Source organism: Heterodontus francisci, chromosome 38 (genome assembly GCF_036365525.1).
Source record: "Heterodontus francisci isolate sHetFra1 chromosome 38, sHetFra1.hap1, whole genome shotgun sequence".
NCBI lineage: Eukaryota > Metazoa > Chordata > Chondrichthyes > Heterodontiformes > Heterodontidae > Heterodontus > Heterodontus francisci.
The window spans coordinates 9,255,567-9,268,573 of NC_090408.1; the positions used below are offsets into that span (position 1 = coordinate 9,255,567).

At 41.3% G+C, this 13,007-nt stretch overlaps 1 protein-coding gene across 1 annotated transcript; it reads right to left on the minus strand.

The window, feature by feature from the left end:
- Nucleotides 1-4,949: 4,949 nt before the first annotated feature.
- LOC137352298 (bcl-2-related protein A1-like) lies at nucleotides 4,950-9,958 on the minus strand. The gene is made up of 2 exons (XM_068017585.1): nucleotides 9,102-9,958; nucleotides 4,950-5,282 (listed from the first exon to the last, which is right to left on the minus strand). The coding sequence occupies exons 1-2, from the start codon at nucleotides 9,528-9,530 to the stop codon at nucleotides 5,169-5,171; spliced, it is 543 nt and encodes a 180-aa protein (XP_067873686.1). The 5' UTR covers nucleotides 9,531-9,958; the 3' UTR covers nucleotides 4,950-5,168.
- Nucleotides 9,959-13,007: the final 3,049 nt, after the last annotated feature.

A 13,007-nucleotide genomic window follows, 5' to 3' on the forward strand; every position in this document is an offset into this window, starting at 1 on the left:
TTCCTTCCTACATTCCTCAAGTGCTTCATCTGTTCCTAGCCTTCCAGCCCTTACAAATGCTTCCTTTTTCTTTTTGACTAGGTTCACAATACCCCTCGTTATCCAAGGTTCCCGAAACTTGCCAAACTTGTCTTTCTTCCTCACAGGAACATGCTGGTCCTGGATTCTAATCAACTGACATTTGAAAGACTCCCACATGTCAGATGTTGATTTACCCTCAAATAGCCGCCCCCAATCTAAATTCTTCAGTTCCTGCCTAATATTGTTATAATTAGCCTTCCCCCAATTTAGCACCTTCACCCGAGGACTACTCTTATCCTTATCCACAAGTACCTTAAAACTTATGGAATTATGGTCACTGCTCCCGAAATGCTCCCCCACTGAAACTTCGACCACCTGGCCGTGCTCATTCCCCAATACCAGTTCCAGAATGGCCCCATCCCTAGTTGAACTATCTACATACTGTTTCAAGAAGCCCTCCTGGATGCTCCTCACAAATTCTGCCCATCCAAGCCCCTAGCACTAAGTGAGTCCCAGTCAATATTGGGGAAGTTAAAATCACCCACCACCACAACCCTGTTACCTTTACATCTTTCCAAATTGCAGCAAGACATCCCTGCTCCTGTACTCTAATCCTCTCACCATGCAGACCAACCTACCATTTGCCCTCTTTACCGCCTGTTGCACCTGCATGCTTACCTTCAGCGACTGGTGTACGAGAACACCCAGGTCTCACTGCATATTCCCCTCTCTCAGTTTATAGCCATTCAGATAATAATCTGCCTTCTTGTTGTTGCTACCAAAGTGAATAACCTCACATTTATCCACATTATACTGCATCTGCCATGCATTAGCCCACTCACTCAACTTGTCCAAATCACCCTGAAGCCTCTCTGCATCCACCTCACAACTCCCACTCCCACCCAGTTTTGCGTCATCTGCAAATTTAGAGATATTACATTTTGTTCCCTCATCTATATCATTAATATATAGTGTGAATAGCTGGGGTCCTAGCACCGATCCCTGCAGTACCTCACTAGTCACTGCCTGCCATTCGGAAAAAAACCCATTTATTCCTACTCTTTGTTTTCTGTCCGCCAACCAATTTTCTATCCATCGCAATACACTACCCCCAATCCCATGCGCTTTAATTTTACACGCTAACCTCTTAATGTGGGACTTTGTCGAAAGCCTTCTGAAAGTCCAAATAAACCACATTCACTGGCTCCCTCTCAGCAGCTCTACTAGTTACACCCTCAAAGAATTCTAGTAGATTTGTCAAGCATGATTTCCCTTTTGTAAATCTATGCTGACTCTGTCCGATTCTATCACTGTTCTCCAAGTGCTCTGCTATAAAACCTTTGATAGAAAAAATTCAAATAGTCTGCAACCAGTGGGCACCACAGTGTTAGCAGACATGGCAAATAACACGAGGATTTAATTTTATAAGATTCTTTTCGTCTCTTTTATGATTTTGCTTTTGCTAGTTGTGCCTCTTTAAAAAGGGGACACTTGTTCGACCTTTTGTTTGATGACACTTGGGCAACCCATTGTTATTGGTCCAATTAAAAGAGTAGAGCTTTTAGATTCCCACTGACAAAAATGGGGGAGATGGTGGTGTAGTGGTAACGTCACTGGACTAGTAATCCAGATGCCCAGGCTAATGCCCTGGGGTCACGGGTTCAAATCCCAACACTGGTGGAATTTAAATTCAATTAATTAAAAAAAACTGGAATTGAAAGCTCGTCTCAGTAACCATAAAACTATCATCGATTGTTGTAAAAACCAATCTGGTTCACTGATGTCCTTTAGGGAAGGAAATATGCCAACCTTGCCTGGTTTGGCCTACATGTAACACAAGACCCACAGCAATGTGGTTGACTATGAACTACCATCTGAAATGTTCCAGCAAGCCACTCAGTTCAAGGACAATTAGAGATGGGCAACAAATGCCAGTGACACCAACAACCCATGAAAGAATAATAAAAGTAACCTGAACCCGCATCAAAACCCAAAATATGCTTTTCACTTGCTGCTGTTCCAACAGTAACTAAAACCCTAACACAAACTCTAGTAATAACTCTAAATCTAAAGCCGATGTAAGCCCTAAAACTAACTCTGTCCAAACCCTTACGCCATCTGGAACCTTGACCAAAGCCATAATGGCTTGAGCAATGGCCATTATCAGCAGCAAGATTCATCCAACCACATTACCAGTGAAGCCATGAGAGTCACAGCACCAGGACAAACTCAAGTTTCCTGAGAGAAAAAAAAGGTGTGAATAAGTGCAAAGGAGATTTACTAGAATGGTACCAGAGATGAGGGACTTCAGTTATGTAGAGAGACCAGAAAAACTATCCTCCTTAGAGCTGAGAAGTTTCAGAGGACATTTAATAAAGGTGTTCAAAATTATGGGGGGTATTTGATTAAGCAGATGGAGAGAAACTGTTTCCACTGGCAGGAGGGTCAGTAAGGTTACCAGAGGACACAGTTAAGGTGATTGACATAAGAATTAGGGGAGGGGAGAATCTTTTTTACACAGCGGATTATGATTTGAAATGCACTGCCTGAAAGGATGGTAGAAACAAATTCAATGGTAACTTTCAGAAGGGAATTGGATATTTACTTAAAAAGGAGAAATGTATAAGGCTATGTAGAAAGAGCAGGGAATGGGACTAATTGGATAGCTCTTTCAAAGAGCCCACATAGACCGAATGACCTCTAACTGTGCCATGATTCTATGAATGAGGATTCAAATAGCTCTAGACCCATTACTTGGCACAAGCTGAATAGAATGATATAGGGAGGGTTGGGGTAACCCCAACCGTGACTCAAAAACAACATCCTACAGCATTCATCTGGGGCTGAATAATCCATCCTATATTTTCTCGGAGGACTCACGGATAGTTAATAGGAACCATAGAATAGGGGGAAGGAATAAAATTTGGAGATTTTGGATTGCAAGGTTCCACTATCAATGTGTTGTTCAAATCCCAACCACGCCCTCACATCAGATTGCACAGTTCAGAAAACTCATTAAGTTTCTCTGAGGCTTCTTCAAATTAATTTTTTTTAACTGTTCCCAAGCTTTGCAAGAAATAACTAGAACTCATTAGAACTTATTTCTCCAAGTGTTCTCGGATTCATCAGATAAAGTCCTGGTGACTTATCAATTTTTATGTACAGCCAGCCTTTCTAATACCTCCTCTTCATCAATTTTTACCTATCCAGTGTCTCAACTACCTCCTCTTTCAATATGGAGTTGACAGCATCTTCTTCCTTGGTAAAGACAGATGCAAAGTACTCATTTAGTACCTCAGCCATGCCCTCTGCCTCCATGTGTAAATCCCCTTTTTGTTCCCTAATTGGCCCCACCTCTTTTCCACCATTTTACTATTTATATGTCTATGGAAGACTTTTGGATTCCCTTTTATGTTAGCTGCCAGTCTCTTCTCATACTCTCTCCTTGATCTCTTATTTGTTTTTTCATTACCACTCTGAACGTTCTATATTCAGCCTGGTTCTCAATTGTATTAGCCACATTATCTGTCATTTGGACCCTTTTTCTGGTTCATCTTAAGCTCTATCTCTTTCATCATCCAGGGAGCTCTGGCGTTGTTGTCTTACCTTCCCCCTACTTGTGGGAATGTACCTTGACTGGAACTAAACCATCTCCACTTTAAAGGCAGCCCATTGTTCCATTACAGTTTTGCCTGCCAATCTTTGATTCCAATTCACCTGGGCCACATTTGTTCTCACCCCACTGAGGTTGGTCCTCTCCCAATTAATTATTTTACTCTGGATTTCTCCCTATCATTTTCCATAGCCAATCTAAACCTTATGATACCATGATCACTGTCCCCTAGATATTGCCCTACTGACACTTGATCCACTTGACCCACCTAATTTCCTAGAACCAGATCCAGCAATGCCTCCTTTCTCGCTGGGCCACAAAGACACTGATCTAGAAAATTCTCTTGAACACACTTCAGAAACTCTTCCCCTTTACACTATTACTATCCCAGTCTATATTAGGATAATGTCCCCCATTATAACTATTCTATAATTCTTGCACTCCTTTGTAATTTCCTTGCAATTTTTTCCTCCATATCTTTCCCGCTAGTTGGTAGCCTGTAGAATGCACCCAGTAGTATATTGGTACCTATATTGTTTCTTAGCTCTATCTAAATAGATTCTGTCCTTGACCGCTCTAGGATATCATCTCTCTCCAGCACTGTAATGTTCTCCATAATCAATACATCTACCCTTCCTCCTTTCTTTCCTTCCCTATCTTTCCTGAACACCAGGAATATTTAGTACCCAGTCCTGCCATTTTTGAGCCAGGTCTCCTTTATCACAACATCATATTCTCACATGGCTATCTGTGCCTGCAGCTCACCAACTTTATTTACTACTCTCCACATGTTCACATACATGAATAGTAAACCTAATTTAGACCTTATTGCATTCCCTCTCACTCTGACCCCACCTAATACCTACTATTTCTTATGTTAGTGCTATGTCTTTCCCAGTCTTTTGGATGAGACTTTATGAACATACGAGCATACGAATTAGGAGCAGGAGTAGGTCACTCAGCCCTTCCAGCCTGCTCCACCATTCAATAAGTGCATGGCTGAACTGATTACTCCACATTTCCACCTACCCCCGATATCCTTCCACTCCCTTAAACTGATGCCCTGGCTGCCCTCTCATGTGGATTTAAAAAATCCAACAGCACTATTTTGACTCGACAGGGGAGTTATCCCCCATGTCCTGGCCAATATTTATCCTTCAACCAACATCGCTGAAACAGATTATCTAGTCATTATATTGCTGTTGGTGGGAATATTCTACATTACATCAGTGACTACACATCAAAAGTACTTCACTGACTGTCAATTGCTTTGAAACATCCTAAGGTTGTGAAAGGTGTTACATAAATGCAAGTCTTTCTTATTGGAACTTTTATTTAAATAAAGAATGTACATTCTATTTATTATAATATAAGTCAGGGTGTTTACTGTGTTTCACCTTTTGTATTTTGCTGGGATTCAACAAGCTTTACAAAAGGTTATAATTAAACCAACTCCAGTACCAGGTATCATTTTAAGGTTCAATGTTCGCATGCTGGTCTGGCTTCCCATATGTAGAGCTCACTCTCACTGTTTTCAGTTCTGGTAGATCACAAAGGAACATGCAGCAACAATCCCCGTGATAGCAGCTATCTTTGCATAAGAAAATCGGGGGCTTTTCTGCCGAAAGTATTCCACAAACCCTTTTTCCTATTCAAAAAAAATACATTTTGTTAAAAGAATTCAGCAGCATTAACGTTTCTACATGCTTTCAGGACATTATTGTATGTGCACAGTAGGATCAGTTTTGTAGTTAATTTATAATTGTAATCCTGATGCAGTTTTACATGGTAGAGTGCAAGTTGAGAGTTTGGGCATGGAGGTCTATGCACACCTGATTCGCAGGCCGTGAGTTTGCAGCAATTACTTTATTGAATGGAAAGTCATGCAGGCTGTGAATAATGTGTGTGTAAGACTAGCCTGGCCACATTCTTGATTTGTGCACCTGCTGGGTGTAGCAATATATTGAAAGCACTAATTTATAAAATTTTCCCCACTCAACCTGTTTCGTATATAATTGTGAATTGGTTATCTATATTCAATGATCAATGTGAACAAGACATAGAGCTATGCAGCCACAAAGAAATTAGAAGGCACATACTGCATAATATAGTCTTAATTCTTATATAATTATATTTTCAACTGACACAAAAAGAAAAAGGGTAATTATGGGTAAGTACCATCACTGACAGGTACCTACAAACATCCTGCCAGGCAATGAGTTAGTTGCAGTTAGTTGTGTGTTGCAGCACCAGAACACAGTGCCATGGAGCGAAGGATCTGATGTACTGTCTATGTAATCGTATGTAAATTGTTGCATTTCTCTGCAGGAAGAGATGCTCAAAAAACAGAATATTCCTGAGTTAAGAGGGGGAAAAATATCAAGTTATTGTTCCTCATCACCATTTAGTCACTCTTACTGGGACTGCAGGTGTATGGATCATCTGTTGAAGACACAATTGCACTTGCCTCTTATGCCAAATGGTCAATTAGCCCACTGACACTTACTATCAAGGATCACTTGGCTGCTGGGTGGAAGGTGCTCAGTGACTATAGAACCATATCCCCAGTGAGAGGCAAAGGAGGAAAGTTGGCAAGAATCTTTTGCCTATTGCTTTGGGCAATGAATATTACATCTCTGCATGTTATGTCCCAGTTTGGTGCTGCCATATAACTTCATAGAGTGCCATCACAAGCAGAGTACTTCGCTCCATGGCACTGTGTTCTGGTGCTGCAACACACAACTAACTGCAACTAACTCATTGCCTGGCAGGATGTTTGTAGGTACCTGTCAGTGATGGTACTTACCCATAATTACCCTTTTTCTTTTTATGTCAGTTGAAAATACGGTCTGCACATTACTGCTTGAGCAACAAAAAGTAGTATAACATCCTCTTGAAGCAAGCACGAAAGAAATATCAGCATTTGAAGCAGTTTTAGAGAACAGGATGAATTTTTGTTGGTTATCCAGTTGAATGACGTGCAAAAAAAAACTTAACCATGTCTAAGATTCCCTTGAGTAGAGTAACTGCTTGTCTGATATAGAGTGCACTCACTACTGACAGGGATGTATCCCAGTTACCTAAGCCCAGAGAAAGTATCTGAAAGTCGGTAAGATCCAAAACTTACTGGGTGTCCATTATGTGTTACCAACCAGCTAAACCAGCTGAGGCGCACAGAGTACTAATAAGAACAGGAACTCAGCAGAGGTGCCAGTTAAACCTGCATCACTTCTTGCACTGCTGGGAGTTGATGCTGGATTGACACCACTGTGCTGCCTTGATATCCTTCTTTTTTCATTTTACTTAGACTGATATTCTTTTTAATATGAACTTTATCTTGATTATATGGATTGGTGATGGTGTTAAAAACTTCAAGGAATGCAAATTCTTACAAATCTGCCTCCTGCAAAGTACCTGACCTTCAAAATTAGCAGATTTCCTTCTTGAGCAAATTCTTTCTGGACACAGAAATTAACTGTGAAATACTACAACATTTAAATTGACAGAATATTGACTTCATTCTATTTGCTAAGATATAAATCAGGTAGAATAGAAGGGTGACAAATTTTGAGTTTGGTTTAAAAGAAGTTTTATAGTAAGGGACTTTTACTGTATCGCTGTAAGGAGGTTCTTAGCTAGAAAATTCCTCCCAACTTCGAATAAATTTCTCCAGTATCTTTTTTTCAGATGTGTTGCCAAGGACAGCGAGATGAGGAAGGGGGAGAGGTCTGCCATTCTAAGCACACAGAACCATGAAGTAGAGAAATACAGCTTCTGTTCAACAGCTGGCCTGAGTTGGACCTAATAGGCATTGGTAATTCTCTGCAAGGTGAAAGTAAATTTGAATGGTATGCTGTCACTGGTGGCCATTTCATGGCTTCCAGCAGCAGGCCAAAGAGGAACTGCAAAACCAGGGACAGAAGTGCAAAAGGAATTAGGTACAATCTGTAAATGGGCAAATTTTAATGGTCAGGCACTTTGCAGGTGGCAGGTTTGTAAGAATTTGAATTTTCACACCATCACCAATTCATGAAATTTATTAAAGTCAAGTGCAAAATGCTGCCCACTGGAAGGGAAAATGAATATTTCATGGGTGACAAAGGGATTTAGTAGATTTGTCACTTAACATATGAAAGCAATGAATAAAAAACCACGCTGAATTATAGTGCTATGTTAGATGAGTGTAAGTCAGATTATGTCACGTTAAACCTGTACAAAGCCCTGGTCACACCTCGTCTGTGATTAGTTTTGGCCACCAAGACATCAGTAAAAGATTGAAGTCCTGCAGCAGTGCAGAGAAGAGCCATAAGGGAGATCGCTGAAGTCACAGGATTGCATTGTGAAGAGAGATTAGAAAAACTGTAACAAAAACAAGAAATGCTGGATTCACTCAGCAGGTCTGGCAGCATCTGTGGAAAGAGAAGCAGAGTTAACATTTCGGGTCAGTGACCCTTCTTCGGAACTGACAAATATTAGAAAAGTCACAGATTATAAACAAGTGAGGTGGGGGTTGGGCAAGAGATAACAAAGGAGAAGGTGCAGATTGGACCAGGCCACATAGCTGACCAAGTGGCCTGGTCCAATCTGCACCTTCTCCTTTGTTATATCTTGCCCAACCCCCACCTCACTTGTTTATAATCTGTGACTTTTCTAATATTTGTCAGTTCCGAAGAAGGGTCACTGACCCGAAACGTTAACTCTGCTTCTCTTTCCACAGATGCTGCCAGACCTGCTGAGTGAATCCAGCATTTCTTGTTTTTGTTTCAGATTTCCAGCATCCGCAGTATTTTGCTTTTATATTAGAAAAACTGTAGCTCTTTCAGCTTGAAAGGAGACTGAAGAGGATATCTTGTAGAGGTGTACAAGACACTAAATGACTTAGATAAGCTAAGGCCACAGCACTACTTCAAGGTAAGGCAAAATATGAGGGCTGAGGATCATAGGCTGAAAACCAGTGAGAAGCAGATATCAGAAAAGACTTCTTTGTACAAAGTGCGATCATTTTGAATGGATTGGCAATAATTCATTCAAGATGTAATTATCTGGGGAAACAGGATTTGTTTCTGGAAGAGTGAATTAAAGCAGACCAAATAACCTCCCTCCTTTGTACATCTCTTGTGAATGCTGTCAAGCTGCTTGCTCCTTTGACACAGAACTTAATGACTGGGGTGTAAGCTGAGAAAAAGTGTCCTTCATTGTTGAGTGAATATCCTCAACAAAATATGCCAACTATATCATAACATAATTAGTAAATGACTCAGCAAGGACTATATGTGGCAAATGAAATTCCACAATTAGTCCCATGGAAAGACAAGTATTTTTTGCACATTTGCTCCAAATATTGAAACTTAAATGATGATGAGTGAGCTCCTTAAAGAACAGGTTGGTTCATCCACTAACTTTCACGACCTGGAAATAAAAATAATCTGATAGTTTAGTTTCTGATGAAGTTTAAAATATCCCTTACCCAGCCACCGTTCTCCTTGATCCACGCAGCTTTGTGAGTCCAGGTGTGTTGTGCCACGCATTGAGCTATGTCCTCAATCAGTTCTTCCTCTGGAATGCCTTTGCTTTTCAAGTGTCTGACTAATACTCCACAAAAAGCGTACAGAGTCACAAGTCTGCCCCAGTTATCAGTCCCATCTGAGTAGATCTCACTCATCAGAATGGGAAACGCTCGCTTCGCCTCCTCTATAGAACCGACGTTGAGTCTGCAGATGTACTTTTTGAATTTCTGTTCATATCTTTGTAAGAAGGAGCCAGACCTTCGCAGAGTTTCAGCCACGGTGTTGCTTGCAGGAGCTGACTGGGATCCTTCCAGTGCAAACCTTAAATAATCCTTCACTAAAATGTGGACGAACTCCTTGGAGTCTGGATCTTCATGGCCCATAATCATTCCTGGTCTTTCTCAACAAGCTCGCTCAGTCTCAGTACAGCTTCAGTCTCTGTAATTTATACCTGGGTTTTAGAAACCCCAATTACGCACCAAAACTGAAACGAGGAACCATTTTATTTTAACATTCTGGGAACTTCCATCTTGATAAACCCGTTTATATGGGACCGCCCATTTTTCTTTTGCAAAGCACATTTTCCATTGCGACTGATTCGGAACAGCACCGACTCTTGTTTCTTCGCTTCAGATGGAAAGTGGAAATTGCCCTGCCGGAAACTTTGGCCAGTCTAAACCGCATAGAAGATCACTTGGCCACCGAAATGTTCAAAATGTGGCTTGTGATAACTTTTCGCCGGTGTACATATTATTTAGTATAAATCCTGTATTGACCGAAGATACAATCGGCTTCACAAAATAATATTTTGCAAAGAAAAGGAAACACTTGCATTTCTTCAGCGACTTTCACAACCATAGGACATCCCAAAGGCTTTCCAGACAACCTTTGAAGTGTCGTCACTATTGCAACATGTAGGACAGCAGTCAGCTAATTTAAGCACGGCAAGATCCCACAAACAGCAATGTAATAATGACCAGGTAATCTGTTTTAGTAAAAAAGAAAAAAAAAGTGATGTTGTTTGAGGATAAATGTTGACCAGGATATCAGGGAGCGCTCTTTGAACAGTGCCATGGTACCTTTTACATCCACTTGAGAGGGCAGATGGGCTTTCATTTTAACTTCCCATTGGAAATCTAGGTTTACACTCCAGTGCAGGATGGAGGGAATGCTGCTTTGTTGCATTATCTGCTCCTTTAGAAGGCACTTTTTGAAAGACAGCCGGGGAGTTCTGCTAATGTTCTGAACAATAATTATCCCCTCAACCAACAGCACTAAAATAGGTCATCTGGTCATTTATCTCATTGCTGTTTATGGGAGCTTGCTGTGCACAAATTGGCTGCCACATTTGCCAACACACAACAGTGACTACAATTAAAATATTAGCGTGAAATGCTTTGAGATGTTCTGAGATGTTCTAAGGCTATCAAAGGCACTATATAAATCCAAGCTATCTCTTTCAAATATCAGCATGAATGACCATTTCCAGTTTTCCACTATCCATCTCATAGTGCCTTTGAAAATTGATTCATGTGTAAGTCGGGTAGAATATTTGAAGAAAAAAAACATTGTGTGACAAAACAAGATGTGTATGCATCTTCGTTCAGATTTTAAATATGAAACCATTTATGAGATCATTGAGAAGGTCAGAAACCAAACACCTCCTACAGCATTAAAACTCCCAGCCCACACACAGTACATTCTCAAACAAAATAATTTCCATGACCCATTTACCGTATCTGAAATTAAAATGGCACAAAATAAATTTTAAAATAAACAAGCCGGTGAAATCACTCAGCTTCTTGTATTCTGGGAAAGCACTTTGCTGCTTTCAGAAGGTGAAACTAAGACTGAGAAATTACTGTGCGGTAAATTGTAAAGTTAAAGCTGTGTTCTTGCAGGTCAGTAGCGCACCTGTACCCTGTACTACCAAGGTACCAGTAATCTCATCTTTTGTAGGTTAGTGACACAGGCATGAAGGGTCCTTAACTTGCTGTGAGTGGCGGTGTGATTCTTAGATTTAACATTTTTTCTAAAGCATCAAAGAGATTTGTGATGAGTATTTTCTGTCTCTATAAAAAGGTTTCTTGTCTCCATGGGTTGTCTCCACCACCAAGCCACATATACAATGTTCTCCTTAATTTGCGCAAATCTCAGGTTGCTGATACTAACTGATCTTGGTGTTCTTGTTTGGGACTTACCCACTTATGAATAAACAGCACTAGGATCAGCTTTTTCCAAATTAAGAAACTCACAAAATACAACCAGGGAAATAAAAAGCAAATAAAACATCAAAGTACAAAAAAAAATCAGATTTTGCTGGGAAAATACCCACACTGTTATCAATGTGTAATAAACCCAGCAATCTTGGCAAGGAAGAGGCATGGTGTGTGTTACAAATCTCCACAAATTGCCCTAGTGGGATGATGGGAATGGTGATGAACAAGAGCCCTGGGTTCAAGAAACACAGAGTTCTCAGACAGTTGTAGGGTTTGAGAAGGTTACAGAAATAGATTTGAGGTCATGATTTGAACATACGGACGAGAATTTTAACTTTGTGGCACCAATCTAAGCCAGTGAGGATAAGGTGATGGGTGAGTGGAACTTGGAACAAGATAGGATAAGGACAGCAGAGTTTTGGATTAGCTGCAGTTTATGGAGGCTGGAGGATGGGAGTAGAGCACTGAAATAGTCTAGTCTGGAGGTTTCAGCAAAAGATAGACTGAAGCAGGGGTAGAAACAGGTGATGTTATGGATGGAAACATTTTTCTTTTATACGTTGATGGGATGTGGGCATCGCTGGCATTTATTGCCCATCCCTAATTGCCCTTGAGAAGGTGGTGGTGTTAGGAAGGGATTTCCAGGATTTTGCCCCAGTGACAGTGAAGGACCAGAGATATAGTTCCTAGTCAGGATGGTGTGTGACTTGGAGGGGAACTTGCAGGTGGTGGTGTTCCCATGCATTTGCTGCCCTTGTCCTTCTAGTTGGTAGAGGTCGCGGGTTTGGAAGGTGCTGTCTAAGGAGCCTTGGTGCATTGCTGCAGTGCATCTTGTAGACGGTACACACTGCTGCCACTGTGCATCGGTGGTGGAGGGAGTGAATGTTTGTGGATGCGGTGTCAATCAAGCGGGTTGCTTTGTCCTGGACGGTGTCGAGCTTCTTGAGTGTTGTTGGAGCTTCACCCATCCAGGCAAGTGGAGAGTATTCCATCACACTCTTGACCTGTGCGTATTAGATGGTGCACAGGCTTTGGGGAGTCAGGAGGTGAGTTACTCAATGCAGGATTACTAGCCTCTGACCTGCTCTTGTAGCCATGGATTTTATATGGCTACTCCAGTTCAGTTTCTGGTCAATGGTAACCCCCAGGATATTGATAGTGGTGGATTCAGCGATGGTAATGCCATTAAACGTTAGGGGGAGATGGTTAGATTCTCTCTTGTTGGAGATGGTCATTGCCTGGCACTTGTGTGGTGCAAATGTTACTTACCCCTCCTCACCCAAGCCTGGATATTGTCCAGGTCTTGCTGCACTTCTATACGGACTGCTTCAATATCTGAGGAGTCACGAATGGTGCTGAACATTGTGCTATCATCAGCGAACATCCCCACTTCTGACCTTATGATTGAAGCAGCTGAAGATGGTTGGGCCTAGGGCACGACCCTCAGGAACTCCTGCAGTGATGTCCTGGAGCTCAGATGATTGACCTTCAACAACAACAACCATCTTCCTTTGCGCTAGGTACAACTCCAACCAGCAGACAGTTTTCCCCCTGATTCCCTTTGACTTGAATTTTTCTAGGGCTATGTGATGCCATACTCGGTCAAATGCTGCCTTGATGTCAAGGGCAATCACTCTCACCTCACCT

Coding starts and splice junctions, on each gene's coding strand:
- LOC137352298 (XM_068017585.1), bottom strand. CDS start 9,530: ATGATTATGGGCCATGAAGATCCAGACTCCAAGGAGTTCGTCCACATT. Junction 5,283..9,101: donor TCAAGGAGAACGGTGGCTGG/GTAAGGGATATT, acceptor TTTTTTGAATAG/GAAAAAGGGTTTGTGGAATA.